At 42.7% G+C, this 16,663-nt stretch overlaps 1 protein-coding gene across 3 annotated transcripts in view; it reads right to left on the bottom strand.

The window, feature by feature from the left end:
- The window catches only part of LOC115056047 (A disintegrin and metalloproteinase with thrombospondin motifs 20), a 76,149-nt gene that overhangs the window by 47,560 nt on the left and 11,926 nt on the right, over positions 1-16,663 (bottom strand). The window contains exons 1-9 of one of the 3 annotated variants that reach the window (XM_029522290.1): positions 14,507-14,529; positions 13,509-13,543; positions 12,248-12,331; positions 11,538-11,662; positions 11,404-11,444; positions 11,003-11,108; positions 7,386-7,532; positions 4,110-4,251; positions 3,590-3,694 (exon numbers count right to left, since the gene is read on the bottom strand). In XM_029522290.1, coding sequence (XP_029378150.1) covers positions 3,590-3,694; positions 4,110-4,251; positions 7,386-7,532; positions 11,003-11,108; positions 11,404-11,444; positions 11,538-11,662; positions 12,248-12,283 — 702 coding nt within the window. In that variant the 5' untranslated portion in view covers positions 12,284-12,331; positions 13,509-13,543; positions 14,507-14,529. Of the gene's footprint in view, positions 1-3,589; positions 3,695-4,109; positions 4,252-7,385; positions 7,533-11,002; positions 11,109-11,403; positions 11,445-11,537; positions 11,663-12,247; positions 12,332-13,508; positions 13,544-14,499; positions 14,754-16,663 lie in introns of those variants that run through there. The other 2 variants (XM_029522288.1, XM_029522289.1) reach the window with 2 other exon arrangements.

Here is a 16,663-nt window from a genome sequence, read left to right on the forward strand (position 1 = left end):
CAGGCAGGGTCCTTTTGAAGAAACAGAGGGACCGAAAAGGGGCGGGAGGGAAAGGGAGGGTTAAGGGGGAAAAGAGCAGGAGAAGAGAGGATGGAGGGGGGTGGTGGCAGCATGGGGGGTGGGGTTGGTGGTGGCAGTATTTATAGACAACAAGTGATGGGATGCCCTCATTAGTGCATGGCCCACTGAGCTAGATGACATACGCCGCCAAGAGGTCATGTGACCGCATTACTCACTCTGGCACCCTGTGAGAGGGCCCGTTGAGCAACAGAGAGGGAGCGAGGGAGCAAGGGGAGGAAAAAAGAGGTGGAGAGGCAGAGGAAGTCAGAGGAGAAGGGAACACAGGGGGAGAAAACTACCCTTGAACCCTGCAGTGCCCGTTGTCCTATTTCAACTGGGCTGTATACAAACAAACATTTTTTCTCTCTTGATTTGGGGGACGTGCCTCGATCCCACTTTCTGTGCGCTGACCTCAATTAGCCAATGTGGTCACAGCTTTGTTTCATAACCTAATTGAACAAAAACCTCCTCCCAAACGCACAGACAATAGGTGACGGCAGTTCAGAAAGTGTGTTTTTATGAAGTATGACGCTTCCTCTGTAGTCCTTTCAAATGGCGCGGCATGCTATGTGCTAATGATTAACCTAGAAAAAGACCTTTAAAAGTGAGCTTTGGTTGTTGGAACAATACCTGCTGCTAGTTTTTCCCCAAAGAGGACATAGCTGTAATCCTCCCCATTTTAGACTCCCCTTCCCCCCCGACACACACACACACACACACAAACATATATATGTACACACACACGCCCTCTCATTGGTCTGCAGTCATCTCAGAGCCAGGAGTTTGACCCAAGAGCTTGTAACCTCAAACCTGAACCTCACGACTTCTTTGAGAAAAGAATGAAAAAAGGGTCAGCAGAAGTGGCGGGAAGATGTAATCGATGTGTTGCATTGAGAAAATGCAGAAGGAGAGGCAGGGCGAGAGAGACAGTGGTAGGGAGGTACTAAGAGATAGATGGAGCAGAACAACAATGACACCAGAGGGTCAAGAAGAATCATCTGGGTTTGCAGATTAGCAGACGTTTTTAGGCCAGCATAATAATGAACACACACAGAGACACACAACACAGAAATACCACATAAAAGCAGTCTTGTATGGACAGGTGAGGGTTAGCGCAGGGTCCCCCTCTCTTTCAACTCACACTACTTCAAATAGCCCCCTTGCACGAAGATGAAACCGGTGCCTCGTCACCACAAACAAAGGTGGTGCCACAACTCATGCACACAAAGAAATGAAAGAAAACTGTTTGTGTATTTGCTCAGGCTGAAAATAACTGCCACCTCTGAGACATCAGACATGGTTTTTAGCCCTGCTGGTGAAGTAGCTTTAGGGTCGCGACCCACTATGTCCCTCTTTCAGATCCCAACTATAATATCTCAACAGCTATTGGATGCAATGGCATGAATTTTGAGAACATTTATTAAAGTTAATAATAAATTAAGAGTTCCTTTAACAACCATGAGGTTGACATTTGTATTTCTGACTGATACCAATCAAAAGTTATTAGATGCAACCCCTGCAATAATCTGGAGGAGAAATCCAAGTGTCTTCTAATAAATTCACTTATAGTTTGATTTCTCATTTTGTTCAGGTCAAAATTTTCCATCCCACCAGCCTCATCTAAACTTTTTGTTCACTGTCCACTTGCAATATTACGATGCTAATGCTAACACAATCACCTATGATCACAGTAAAAACCAGTAAGTGTAACATAACTTCATAGTCAGCACGTTAGCATGCTTATGTTATCATTTAGCTAAAAAACACACAAACTAAAAAAAAAAGAAGTATATAATTTGTGGATTGAAATGAAGAAGCTAATATTCGCTACACTGTTCACATTATTTCAGTGCGTGAAGCAGGTTCTGATTATAAATGTCCCTTTTAAATGTCTCGGCCTCCTTTCAACCTGCAAATTACCAAATGAGTGTTTACATAGTCCCAATGGAGAGCATCCATGGGGATCAGTATTAGTTGGGTTAAGGGTTTGGAGCTTATTAAAGCAAACCACTTGCTGTGATTAAACTGAGACCTTGTCTCCTTAACCGTTTCTCCCACATAAGGGCTGGGAGCGGTGTGGGAGTCCCAGTCCCAGGACCATTACTTTTTAGTCCAGTTGTTGTAGTTGGATTAAGACGTTTGCTATCCCCTGTTAACCTCTCTTTGCTAGACGGAGCAGATCCAGGACCCAACATGATGAGGTGGGTGATGGAGTCAGATGAAAGGATATAAGGGATATAAGACTTACTTGGGCCCACACCGTAAAGGACTTCTGGAGGGCAGGAGGTTAAGGAAAGAAGAGAACCCTCCTTCTCTCTCTCCCTCTTTTTCTCATGCATGTTCCGAATGTTAAACACCAGCCCACCACATCCTCTTCCCCCTGTACCTCCTCCTTGCTCTCCTCCTCCTCCCTCCTCCTCTCCCGCCTCCTGCTCTTCAGAATCACTGATGTGAGGTCTTTTGTGAGAGCGCTGGCTGGCCTCAGCCTGGGCTCTGTTACGGCCTGATCACTGACCCACTCACCCGCCTTTTAAAGAGGTTTTGGGGTCATGGGTTCACAACAAGGTGACTCAACTGTGAACGGCAGGCGGCATCCCCTTTCAAAGGGACTACGTCTTCACCTTTCCCTCCTAAGACTCCCTCTCCCTCTTTTCTTCAAGCTCTGTCTCTCTTTGCTTTCCTCTTTCTCTTTCTGCCCCCCCCAGCACTTCTTTCCACGTATCCTCAGAGAATGACCCGCCGTCTCAGCCCTAATTAGCATAGCATCCCAGAGCGAGGAGAACATGAAGGCTAATGGGGGTTGGGGCCCCGGAACAACATTGAGGGTAAAGCTTCAAGTTTCTACATAGGACCATCACCTGACCACATTTACTTGGCGTTCTGCAACTAGAATGCAGGCAGGAGAGTAATGCATGATAAATTATTCCCTTTTCTTGGTAGAGGAAGTGAACTCGAAGGAAAAGGCATCAGGATTCAAAGCAGAGCTGCATGCATAAAAGGCGTATTTTTGCCTAAAATGCAATAACAGTGCAGATTAAGGAACAGACTGAAGCACATTCAGTGTTGGAACATGATCTGAGACAAACATTTAAAATCAACTCCTTTTTGGGTTCAGCAGTTATCAAACTAGTTTCATGGTTGCTGAATTTACATAATTTAGATAGTTACACAGCCTAAGATATCATATGGGTGGGCTTTACTGCATCAATATATTTAATTGCATCAATTTACTCCATAAAAAGGAGAATAAGGAGTTTCTTTTGTGAGACACATATGCACTTTAAAGGGATCTGTTTTTTATATGAACCACAACAGCTTCGCATTATCATCATACAAAATGGGATTTGGCCACTCAGTGTCGTGAAGCTGTATCGACACCCACAGGTGCACTCCCCCACCCCAGACCTCATACATCAATCTACTGTCAGCCTACTTAATTAAACATGTCAATAAAAAGGAGTTAGCAAATGAGATTAGTGCGATCTGTTCATTAAGCAACACAATTCGACATGAGGACTCGGCAGCTCACCATTCCATGTCCACAATCAGTCCCATCGGCCAGTGGCATGTGCTGTGTGCGGCATCCTTTGTGGTCCCCCTCTGCACTTGTACACCACAACCTCTTGCACTGTTTCTGTGTGTGGGGGGAGGGGAGAATGCACTTGGAGTTAATAATTTTATCTGAAAAAAGGTAGGGAAAAGAGTTTGTCATTGCAAACTATACCGTAATTATAGATAGTAGCTGCACATTCAACTATAGGCCAATAAAAATATAATCTATAATAATAGTATAATCTGCCCCCTTTGTGTCTGCAGGAATCAGACATGGGAATGTACAGATTAAACTACTACGCTTCACTTTACAATAACAAGACTAAATATAATCAACCAACTTCAGTGTTGTATTTGCTGACATACAGTACATAAATGACTGCTCTGCTCAACTTCATAATGATTTCTGGAAACAATGTTCTTCACACCTGAGAGCAAGAAATAAATGGCACACCTACTTCCACCCGCTCTTTGGCTTTGATAACAAGCCAACTTACCATGTAGGGGCAAATTTGGGATCCAGGTCCAAACATCAGTTCACACTGTCTGTTAGCATTGTAGATTTGACCAGGGAGGAGGGTGGGAAGCTCATATGTCCTGCCCACAGGCTCATCAAGGAGGCACTCTCCATAACCAGTGCTAGGGGAAAAAAAGAGTAGATGTGTACAGTAAATACAAAGTAAGTATAAAACCATATGCGTCTGTTTACAAACAGATAAATGCTCAAATGCGCACGCATTTCCTTGTGTTATGAACATTTTCAGCATGAGCCAATATTTTCTGACCCTAAAAAGCATCAACATGTGCCATTTCTTTCATAAGAGCAAAGTAAACATCTCTGCGTTGTTGCGTTTGATCATCTTCAGATGTGTTTTCCCCTGTGGGTGGTCTGTAAAGTTACCTAACATAGAGACTGATACCACTTCCCCCTCAATGGCCTGTTAGGAAGTGCTGTGCTGTTTCATCCTATGAAACTGGAGTCAGGCGCCAGTGAATAAAATGGCATTTTGAGTCAGACTGAGGAGGATCTGCAGGCTGACCACATTTTTATCCGAGGTGTATTCCCCTGTGCTTAATGCAAACAAGATCATTTGGAATCATAAAGCACCTTGATTATATTACACGTTGGAGGCAGCACCAGCACTGCAGTATAATGAAAGATTTTGCTGTACATCAGCCACACCCTGACTCACAACACAATAACAGAGACAACAAAAGCACAGCTGGACTGAACATATGCACCACACAAAAAACACACCAGCAGTCTGCATTTAAATTCATCAACCTTTACATTCGTTAAAAGGTGCCAGACAAACATGTCAGCTGGATGTCCTGAGGCTCAAAGGAGCTCTTCTTCTTTGTTTACTTTTTAAAACAGGAGAGGCAGATGAAGCAGGAATGTATAGATGTGTCATTGCACAACACGTCTGCACCGCACCGACAGATTTTGTCCTGGATCGAGCTGCCGAGGCACCTGCTCCATACAGCACCAGCTGATGGTGCAGGCCAATAATTACAAAGGATTATCCCGAGTTACCATCACTTTGTTTCTCCCCTCTTTCATTTCCAGCCATAATGGAAGAAACGGGAGCAAGCAGAGCTGGGTGGCAGGGGAATGATTGCACAAACCGCACATATCAGCTGAGAATGAAAACTAAAGAGAAACCTGCCAAGGAAATCATGCAGACACAGTCCCATATAACAGCGTCTTTCAGCAGTTGGCCATCTGTCTAATCAGCGTCCTGAAACCAATGGAATGATTATTAAGACCTAGACGGTCATATGTAGGGGGAGGGCGGGGGGGTCACTGCGGTCATTTTTTAAATGAAATGTCTAGTTTGAAAAAATAAATATATACGTATATCAGCTGTGTGAGTTAACAAAGCAGCTCCTCTCTGGCACCACACGAGAATGCACACCTGGCAGGCGTTGGGAGGCTTGAAAGTGAGTTTATATTAATATGATGGCTTATAGTTGGCTGTTGAGTGCTTGTCATGAGAGACTTCCATGTACACCATGACACACCGGGCTTCCCTCAGAAGATCCAGTTTAAGGACCCTACACAGATATCACACTTGTGGTTTTTGCAGAATGCTGAATGACATGGAGCATCACAGCATTATGTCTGATCAAACAGCATCAGCTAAACTGCAACAACGCTGAGTTTGTCCCTGACAGCTTGTACTGATTACCGTACATGGAGAAACAGAAGAAGATTATGATGGAGGGTTTATTTCAATGCGGAGAAACTAGCAGATCTACGTTAATCCAGCTTAATGTCATACACAACAAACGTCTGTATTCAAAAAATGATTATAAATGATTTTTTTAAGAATGACTGCAAGTATTTAAGATGTTTAAAGGAAAATGTTAATGTGTATTCAAAACCCCAGCAAACACAACCATTAGTGGATGGCAACAGTCACAAAATTAGCATTTCACTTTTAGATTTGGATTTTGAGGCTTAAATCAAATGGGCTCAAAGCCAGGGAGGGAATGAATGGTTGCTTTATGTTGCAGTTGACACATAATAATGCTACACAACAGCAGGACGCTTTTCATCAGCCCTCAGGTGCGGGAGTTCAGCACACATTATTGCAACGACAGTGAGATAAAGGGGGAGAAGGAGGGGAATCTTTCACCTTTGTTTTTTTTTTTAAACTGCTAGAAGAGTGGTGCAGATTGAATTTGCTCTTCAGGGAAAATAGGCAGTCAAAACACTGATGTACTTGACCAGGGCAGTCCACTGAGCAGGAGTGGTATTGTAAAAGTGCTACTTTGAATCAATGCTCCTCATTGTTGGCTGGAGACAAACTTCAAAAGTACTTGGACTATGGTCTCAAGGGCCTTTCCCACCGCTCTGGCTCCCACACTTGAACCAAGTGCTGTTTTGCTCTCCATACCTGCATTGTTGGTTAAATATCCCATATGATTAACAAATGGTAAAATCCTATAGCAGACGCGTTTGGTATTTACATCACACTCTTCCTGGTTTTTGTGCAGGAATAAGCCATATACACCAACACAAGAGATGACATGGCCCAGTCCAAATAATAAAGAGATTCATGAAGATCCTCCTCGTCTCCAACTCAATGTTCTGATTGTTCGATGTTGAGGTCAACGCTGACTGGAAACTATGTGAAGCACAACCTTAAAACTCCATACGAGGCGTCGCCCAACACTGAGCTCTCGAGATGCATCTGGTCAACAAGGGGGCCCTTTGTGAAGGCCCCCACAATTAACAGAGGAAAGGAGGCAAAGATTAAAGGGTCATGTCCAGGGAAGATCTAATTATAACTGACATTTCCCATTTTGAAGGAAAGCCCTTCACCGGCGATCAGTGGCCGCGGTGTGGGTTAGGTGGTGGTGAATGAGCTGTTGCCCCGCGTTACTAGTTCTAATGTAAAGAGCAGACAAGTGACGAGATTACAATTTGCGCAGCAGCCTGAGAGCAGGAGTCTCGCAGCAGAAGATCCATCACTCAGGTCATGGGGAAGACCCCCGGAACAGGAAATACTCTTTCAACGCCAGGCAATAACAGTTCCTACATAGTTTACATTGTGCTGAGCTGTCTACAGAACCCCGCGAGACATGCAAAAAACAGCTTGTTTAACTGGCCATGTCACAACAAGTAAAAGTTACATGTGGATGTGATAATATGAGAGCGGAAAAGAACAGAAAGCAGAGAGGTATTGTTTTCCCTTTCAGGTAATCACTGATTTACTTTGATTATAAATCAGTAGAGAATTGCAAAGAGTAGTGGTGAGACTCACTCTAAAAACTCAGTGATGTACTTGCGACTGCACTTAGACCAAGACCAGGGATTGGTGTCATAATTGAGAGTGGGAGCCATGACGTGATACTGGTGCTTCATGCCTGCCTCACGACACTTTGGGTTGTCATCGTGAGGCATGTTGAACCTGCAGCAGAAAAGGAGAAAAAAAGATGAGAGACCAATATGAGAAAAACCAAACACACACAGTGTGATGAATAGTCCCGTCACAGCAAGAAGGATAAATATCACAAGATTCAGCCACTTTTAACAGGGAATCTCCACTCACCGTCACTGTTGGCTGCCACACATAGATGCAGCTCCAGAGACATCTGAGATTGAGACCGCACACCTTTATATCCACTTATATGTTTCTGTTTGCATCTCTTTTCACATGCACCTACCTCCTCTAAATATTTATTCAGGGAAATCTTCAAAAGGCTTCAATAAACCTCCTACTGGTGAGATTGTTGTTTGGCTGTCTCTATCTGTAAGCATCTCTCCTTTCCACCATCACGGCCAAAAAAACGGTGAGAATCATCTCCAGCTCACCACTTAGACGGCAAAGGGTCACAGTCTCACATTCTCAAAGAGCTTAAAGCTGAGGGAGACGTGGGGACAGCAACACCACACACACAAGTATGTACACCTTTGGATGTTGCTCCAGTGTTAAACACGTGAGAAAATAATTGTCTTTAAAGTTGCAACAGATGATTATTCCAATTATCATTTATCAAGATGACATCTACTTATCCTTTGTGCCATCTAAGAAAACTGCGAAACTTTCAACTGAGCAGAAACTGTAATGAAAGATTAGCATTTTTGCTTTATAAATGGTGAAGAGCTTAAATGTTTGTCAAAATAATGTTTTGGAATTGGTCAGAGTAAAGGGAATGTTTTCATCAGAGAACATCTGTATAAAGTGACGCGCACAGCGTGGCATCTGCACAGTCATGTGCATTCATTCACATTCTGTCTGCGGTTGGCAGTCTCATAAAGCACTTTTCTTGATCATGTCCGATGGGGATGTCCTGTTTTGTGCCGCGGCTTGGCACGTGTTCATTAATACTGTTAGAGCATGCACAAATGCAAGCAAAAGTATTTATACACACAGGAACTCATGCAGCTGTATCATGTCCTAGATGTTTATAACAGGAAATGAACCAGAGCTGGACTCCTGGCTGTGGTTAAGGGTCAATTCATACCGCCACAAAAAAAAAAAAAAAAAGACCTAAGACCTAACACGACTGGCATGAGGCCGAGGGCCTGAAGAAAAAACTCCCAGGGGATAATTAAGGTTCTGGCACAGTAATACACAGACACACAAATTCAAGCTGCTGACTAATGCTGACAGCATTGAATATGGTGCATTGAGTTGATGCAGATATAAATGGAAACTGCAGCAAAGAAGATTTTTTATATTCAAAGTTATGGATTTTTGTATGAAGCCCAAATTATTGGAACTCTTAAAACATTATGCTGCATTAGTTCAGGTTTAAAGACCACCGATGAGAGCGCTGACTCAAAATCTTGAGATGAGAGCCTTTTAGTATAATTAGGTCATAAATCAGGCCGTTTTTTGGATCTTCGTAACTGAGTCGAATCAATGGACGAGTCAATGCTTGAGGGAGGGTACCACGTGCAGCACTAAATTATAAGAGACAAGAAGGTCATATATTTTGAAATGTACCTTCTTCATCATCACACCCCCATACTGCCACGCTGCCATCACTGAACTGATCTTTAGCAAGGCTGATAACTACGAGGAAGACATACATGCGGGAACGATGACTGCCTGAATTCCTGCAGATTGACTAGACGTAAACAAGAATCACAGCAAACAGAGCAGTCTGCAGAAACTGGGAAGCTCAACTGGGACCGAGTTCGACGATGTCAGTGAGCACCAAAAATTAAGAAGTGGATTCCTCCACTGTGATTAGCTCACACACCGTGTATTTCCCCACAAACTGCGTCATTTTATCCACTTAGCCAGCTGGCTGAGATTATGTCATCCTTAAAGTCTAGAAGTGTAGCTTTTCATATTCTTTGAGATGATGAAGTCCATTGGCAGCTAAATACCAATCAAAATGACAGGAAGATCAATTTGGGATTCAAGACATTTGCAGCCTTGGAAACTAATGCTGAGCTTGACAAATCCTTGTATGTGTCTTCTTTCAACAGATATCAAGTGATACTGCTTTGCCTGAAAATCCCCATTTTGGCTATTAGCAATCACACATCCTCCCAGTCATCCGAGAAAGGCCTGCTAGCCATTAGTCTAAGTCTTTCTTTAATCTGTAATGATCCTGAGTGGCTCCCACTACCTGACACTGCCTTTCCCAGAGCTCTAAACACTCTGGAGTGCTCGTGCCTGCGAACACAGCGATTAACCACGCCAAGAGGTAGAGCCAACTGGGCCCCCAGCTGCTTAAACTTTAGCATAAACATATCCACACGAGATGCAAGGCAAAGAAAGGAGGGGGAGCGTAGACTCGTCCATCTGGCTGCAGCGCTGGTCCGATCTCACCAATGGAAGAATGTGTGACAGGGACAGAGGAGGTTGAAGAATATCGTTCATTCTTACCCCGTGGCTCATAAGCTCAGACTGACACTGGTCCTTCTTACTCAAAAGGACACACAAAAATGGACAGGCAGACTCTCCCTCTCACTCATTTACACAGTTACACTCTGGGAGGGAGGTGGCCAAAATTCAGAACAAAGCAGATGATGGCAGCCATTTCTTTCTCTGAAATGAACAAAGACGCCCCAGACTGATCGAGGATTGACAGAAAAAGAAAGCACAACCAGCGTGTTGAACCCCCACGGCTAATAGTGCTTCTAAAATTACACCATTTTGAAATCATCTTAAAAGAAGTAGGTGGTAAAGAGTGATTTACTATAATTTTACCTCAGGTGGATGTTTAGAATAAACAAAGCCTCATAGGACAGATAAAGTCATGTGTTTTGACTCGGCCATTTGGATAAAGATTGCGTGTACAGGTCCCTTTTTTTACTCTTTACATGTGGTAATATTTGCTTGTTGTGAAAACACCCCGTGGCACACAGGCATGTTATGAAAACACTTCTTTACTCACACATTGTGACATCTTAAGGCTCTTGTATCAGTGTTTAGGGGGCTGATATTTCAAAGCCAGGTAAGAGCAAGTCTCTTCAGATATTAAAGATCTCTCAAACAATAGACAGGGTATTTAAACATGTCCTCTAATAAAGTGCTGCATTCCACTTCTAAGTGTATTTCCTTAATTTAAAGAACAAAGAACCTAAAATAAATAAGAAAATTACCTCGTCCATTTTTTTCCCACCACATCAATAATGAATTTGCTCCAAACTTGTTGAGCTCTGAACATTAAAGGGTTAACTTCTTTAGCTGTATAAGATATTATAGGCTGGCTGGCTTTCAAAAGTCAAGTTTTCAGTTCATTATATTTTCCACCTGTGCCTGCTGTGCCCTGTGTGTCTTGATAAGAGGGCTTTTGTTAGTCAGGTTTGGCTGTGAGCGGTGTGTGGCGTGTGTATGTGTGCGTTGGGTTAAGAGTGAGGTGGGGGGGGGGGTGGGGTTGGGTTAGGGTATGTTCCAAGTTCTGTGTTGCAACTTACACATGGCCCAGCTCATGAGCGATGGTGAAAGAGGCACTAATTCCATTTTCCTCGCTGATGGAGCAGCTCCGGTACAGGTCGCACATGGTTCCCAGCTCCGCCAGGCCTAAAGGGTCACGCACACATACACACACACACACACACACACATAAACACACACACTGATGCACATCAACATATACAGCATAGTGCATTCTGAAAAATGGTGCTTGAGTGTTCAAGGCGATAAGAGAGATTAGCCACAAACCCCTCCTCCTCCTCCTTTCTCTACCATTCTGCTCTGTCACTATAATATTACTAACTGACTCATTAACACTCAGTTAATGAGCTGCAGCTAATGGATTGGAAGGGTAATTGAATTCGACCTGAGAGGGAGAAATCTTTGCAGAGTGAGTGTTTACCTAATGTGTCACATTTATCTTTTGCACGGCAGATGTCTTCTCTGAAAGACAAAACAAAAAGGGTAGAGTGAGGACAGTTTTTCCTGAGTAATTTAAATTGGTTTCGAAAAGCGAGGGCAGCGGCAAGTGGCTACCTGGTGATGAGAAGTGCTGTGTCATGGTGAGAGGGATGGCTGTCATCCTGGACGTTTTGGCTTTGCTGCCAAACACAGAAGTTGTGCAGAGTTGTGGCAGCATTGAAGCTCACTGTGGGCCCTTCCTGTTTGGGATGTGACCAAAAAAAATGGGCATTCATATTATTGAGCAGTTAGTGACACAGTAAGGGGAAAAAGCTTTCCAAATGGCCTTACTTTAACAAAGCCAGTCTGTATGATGTAGTCCCCTAGCATCTTTGGCGCACTAGGCCTTTCTACTGTAAGAGGCCTTCTGTTATTTCTATCTGACCTGGTGGGTAATCATCCATTTTCAAATGGTCGCATGCACAATATTCATCTGTCAAATGTTAGCATTTCACAGAGCTGCTCTTTTTCCTGTTCATGTGAAACACATACATAAAAAAAAAAAAAAAAAATCTAACAAACAAACATATGAACGTCACTGCAATTTGGGAAATAAAGTTTTTATGAATCAATCCCAGTGACCAAATAACAGCTGTGAGTCTCTGATTTGCAGGTGGCGAGCTGTCTCACTGTAGTCCCGTTTGTTTTCCAAAGAGACCTCTCTGGAGACTTGAGACTGACAAGGAAGGCAGTGTCCTTTCATATAGGCCAGGCCAGGGACACCTGCGCTGACATCAGCCATGTTGGAGACCTGGATACAGGTAGCATTCAGTGACTGCACTCACCTGTTCATTGTGGATGATGACTAGTTTGACAATCATGATGTTGATGAGGTTTCCTACGCTGGGATCCCTGTACACTGCTGCCACCTGTAACAAAGACAAAACACACAGACAAAAAATGCAAACCTCCACTAACCTGAACCACATCATAGATGGAAACAATATCACGGCTAGTCTACCTCTCTGAAATCAATACTTGCAGAAAAACATACAGCTGCCACTTTTTTTTAGTGTAGCTCCATGGTGTTTTATCAAAATAGTAACAGTTCTTTGAGGTCAAACTAGAGAAAAAAAAAGTCTCCTTCTGGGAAAGTTTAATCAACAGGGTATTAAAAATAATTACAATTCCCCGACAGCTCTTAGTAAAGAGAAAAATAAACCAAAACCTGGACCCAGCTACATTGTGAAACTTCAGCAAAGCTGGAGCTCAGAGCCCCTCTGTGAGGACAGCAAAACATTCCCTCTGTAGTTTTTACTTGTCTTGCTTTTCTCGTGCACCACTGTCACGGTCAGCCAGAGATCTCCTTAGGCTGTGTGCAGCCTCCTGACAGGAACTCATTAGTCCACTATAAACATTTAGCTTGTTTTAGCCTGGGGTGGGGTGGTGGGGTGGTGGTGGTGGTGGGGGGGGGCCTGGGCAAATATGGCCCAGGCCTGTCTACAGTGGGCAAAGAGAGCCTGTCTTTACTTGCTCTTGGCACAACTCAAATGTACAACCTTGTTGTGTATGCACTTGCCCAATGTATGTTATGGCATGATCAATGCATGAACCAGAGATGATGGGAACTTTAGCCAGTTTGCCAAAAATATGCCCTGGAGGCAAAAAGAAATGCCAGAAGCACTGAGGGAACCATTGAGGACAATTTCCCTGTCATAGTCAGCAGACCTTTCCTGATTCATAATACACATATGTTTTTTAAAGCTACAGGAGCCTGCTGTAGGCAAGCAAACAAAGCAAACAATTTAAGTGTATATAACGAAATACATATTTATCCATATGCAACTCGACAAAAAATTTGTTGGTGGCTTCTCAAGAATTCCCTCTGTCGTGGGCTTCAAATCTTACAATTTATCAGTATTTGTTATTGTCAAAATACTTTGTAAATTTGTTACAATCCTTTGCACAAAAATGTAGGTACTTGCTCTCTAAATCGTCACAGCATTGATATACGGACACACATACCTTCTATCAATATCTATAAACACCCCTTAATCAATACATGTGGCAGATTTCTCTGTTCTGCCTGAAACTGTCTTATCTTACTGTGACCGTGAGACTGGTTCCCCACCACCAACAGTCTGCAAAGACAAGCATGGGAGAAGCAATCTTTTGACTTGGTCGTAAAACTGGTCTGGCACTGACTGTACCCTCTCAACTTCACCTAAGGACAACACTCCACTGACAATCATTACTCCTTCCTAAGTTAATGAGTGTTGTTGAAACATTCGGCCTGTCACACTGCTGAGGGAAAGCAGAGGGTACACACAGGTCAGTACAGCTGATAACCTATCCTGCTCCGGGTGCCCTGCAGCGATCCCCCAATACCGTTAGTCCACATGGATGGTTGATGGTTGATCGGCAATCAGCTCTCCCAGTCAGACATGGGACTCATAAAGAGATCACTGTGCTGCGTCAGGATTTTACCAATTAACGGGGCAGTGGCAAGCTGGGTCACACCAGGGTTTACAACCAAAAGTTCAAACTGTTAAATCTGAGGGTACAGACACACAGACCTGGATTGGGAGGTTCAAACTACAAATGGTTTTGGTTTTGTTTGGCCCAGTTTTTTAGGTCAGTCTCTTTGATATCTGTCACCATCGCAATGAGGCTAAATAAGGTGTTTCATGTCATATTCCCATCACTGAAATTTGGATTGGTAAATCACCAAAGTCTCTTTTTTCAGTTATCCTATTTTCATTTAGATGATTTATTCAATGTAGTCTGTGGACTATTCGTAAGAAGTGCTATATTTAAGGGGCTATTAGTAAGTTTTCTCTGGCAGGTAGTGGTGACTTGCACGTGATGGCTTTGGTCATGGTTGTGTATAAGAAGTTATAGTATGCCTTCCTTCATGGCATAATTTTGGATAGCCAGATTGCATGATAGACTGATGAATTTGGGTCAGAAAAGGTGGCTAAAACCTTTATTTATATCATTGTAAACTGTATGATAACCCAAACCAAATCTCATGATACTGACCAGAATAAAAGTATTGGGACGAAATGATAATTTTTAAAAACATTATTTTACTTACTACTGACATGATTGTTAGGATGTAGTGCTCAAGGTTGCGTCCATGGTGACGCGCCATTTTTGCATCCGCTGTCACCATCAGCTCGACGTACCGAGGGTAGGACAGGAAACGCTTGTGTCTGCGAGGGGGACTGCGATGTGCGTTGGTGGGGTTGTTCTCATGAAGGTGTTGATCATCTATTCTTAATATGAGAGAGTCCAGCTCCTCTCCCATGTTACCTCTGCTCTCAAAAGATGCCGACCTCTTGGTGTTCCCTGTTTTGAGAGAGAAAACACACATAAGTGCGGCGGTGGATTGCTAAAAATTTTTGCAACTGATTCATCATCATTTGAGCTCATTTAACCATTGTACGTACCAGTTTATATCCATAAAGTATTTCATGAGAGAGCATACTACATCCACAGTGCAGAGCCAAAGGTTTTAGTTTAGCCGGATTCCAGTGACATAACAAAAACATGCTGGGCTGCCATAAATTATTATGTCATTCGAGTGCTCAGGAGAAAAGTTGTACCAAGAGACACAGGTCACTGTTGAGCTTTGAGGCTAAGAGTTTTTGTCAGGTAATCTGCTCTGCCTCCTGCCTGAGCGCAACCCACACACACAGAAAAAAATCCCATGGTAGCATTTTACTGACTTATAGAGGATCTGGCTTCAGTATGTACTCTACAAAGTGATGAGAAAAATAAAAAAACCTTTCCCACTTTGTTATAATAAATCTACCGGGATACAAAAATATATACACGTTTAATATCAGATTGAAATGACTCCATTTATGAACCCCGGGCGAGAGTCTTCAGCAGCAACAGCCTCAGATGGTATAAAGAACCAGCCATAGACTGTTCATACCACTTTCTCTCAGCTGAACTCCACGTGTTGCGCTGGCTATGAGTTATAGATTCCTTCACCATGACCGAGTGAAGTTAAAAGAGGCAGAGAGACACGGCCTAAGAAAGTGCAAAGAGCGACCTGCAGAATCTAAGGCTAATCTAAACATTTGTTCACAGGGATGCCTCAGGACTTACACCCTGACAGAGTTTGGAAAAGAGAGGCACAGACCAAGGCAGGCACTTCAACCAATTTTAGAGTGTTGTTATATTTCTCAACATATGCAATATTTTGCATAGTAGTAGTATTTGTTGTTTTCATGTTTTTCTGCAGTTTTATTCAGTATATGTCATGAGACATAAGATAAGATGCTGTAATGATGTTTTTCCAAAGAATATAAAATATGATACTATAACCATCCCACCATATGAGCTCAATAATTTTTACTTTACATTTGGAGACTGCATAGCATATTTGTTTTAGAATCTAAACTCACACACTTGCAAACTTCCAAACTCTAAAACTTTGAGACATTGCAGCTGCAGAGTGTTGCTGTGACTGACCACAAAATCACCGCATTCTGATGATGGAGCTTTGATTAAGAACAGAAGATTTTCTCAGCTAAAATGAGCCATTTATTAGCTCTGGGTGGATTTTCATTGCTTTTTTTTTTAGGTGGGGGGGGGGGGGGGGCGTCAAAACAAGTGGCTAACATTAGCCAGTCAGAATGATTCTGTAATATTATGTGGACTTTGATTCTGATCCAAATATTTGAGACAGTTTTAATTACTCAAAATAGCCACCCAAAAGTTCTGTGCAGCCAGGACAATTTACTGCATACGGTTCATTATGCTGTGTAGATTTGCCCTGAGCAGGGGAAGAAGCTTTTTAAGCAGTGACAAGATTAAATGCCAGACAAATGTAAGAGTGAATGGTGAGACGGTAAAATCTAAGGGTACTAACAAACAGACCTGGATTGTGAAGTTTAAAGGACTATTCATCACAGATGCAGCAGTTCAGTCTTTGCTATGAAGATTCTTTCGACAATGTGATTTTCAGTCATTGCTATTATGAATCAAATGAAAAGGCTACACTACCAAATATTGCCATTTACAGTGTTTTCTTTGGGGGAACCTGCAGACTTATAAAAAATGTAAATTTTTGATAAAATACTTGAAATTAAAATGAATAAGCATCAAATAACAATGGCTGAATGCATGACTTTCAGTGGTAATAAGACTCACAGAGTTTACAAGCCAAGCATAGTTTGGAGTGTGTCACCCTAAACAATGTCCTCAACTTTAGATAACTCGATTATGGTGAAGAGTTCCTTTGTCTC

Source organism: Echeneis naucrates, chromosome 16 (genome assembly GCF_900963305.1).
Source record: "Echeneis naucrates chromosome 16, fEcheNa1.1, whole genome shotgun sequence".
NCBI lineage: Eukaryota > Metazoa > Chordata > Actinopteri > Carangiformes > Echeneidae > Echeneis > Echeneis naucrates.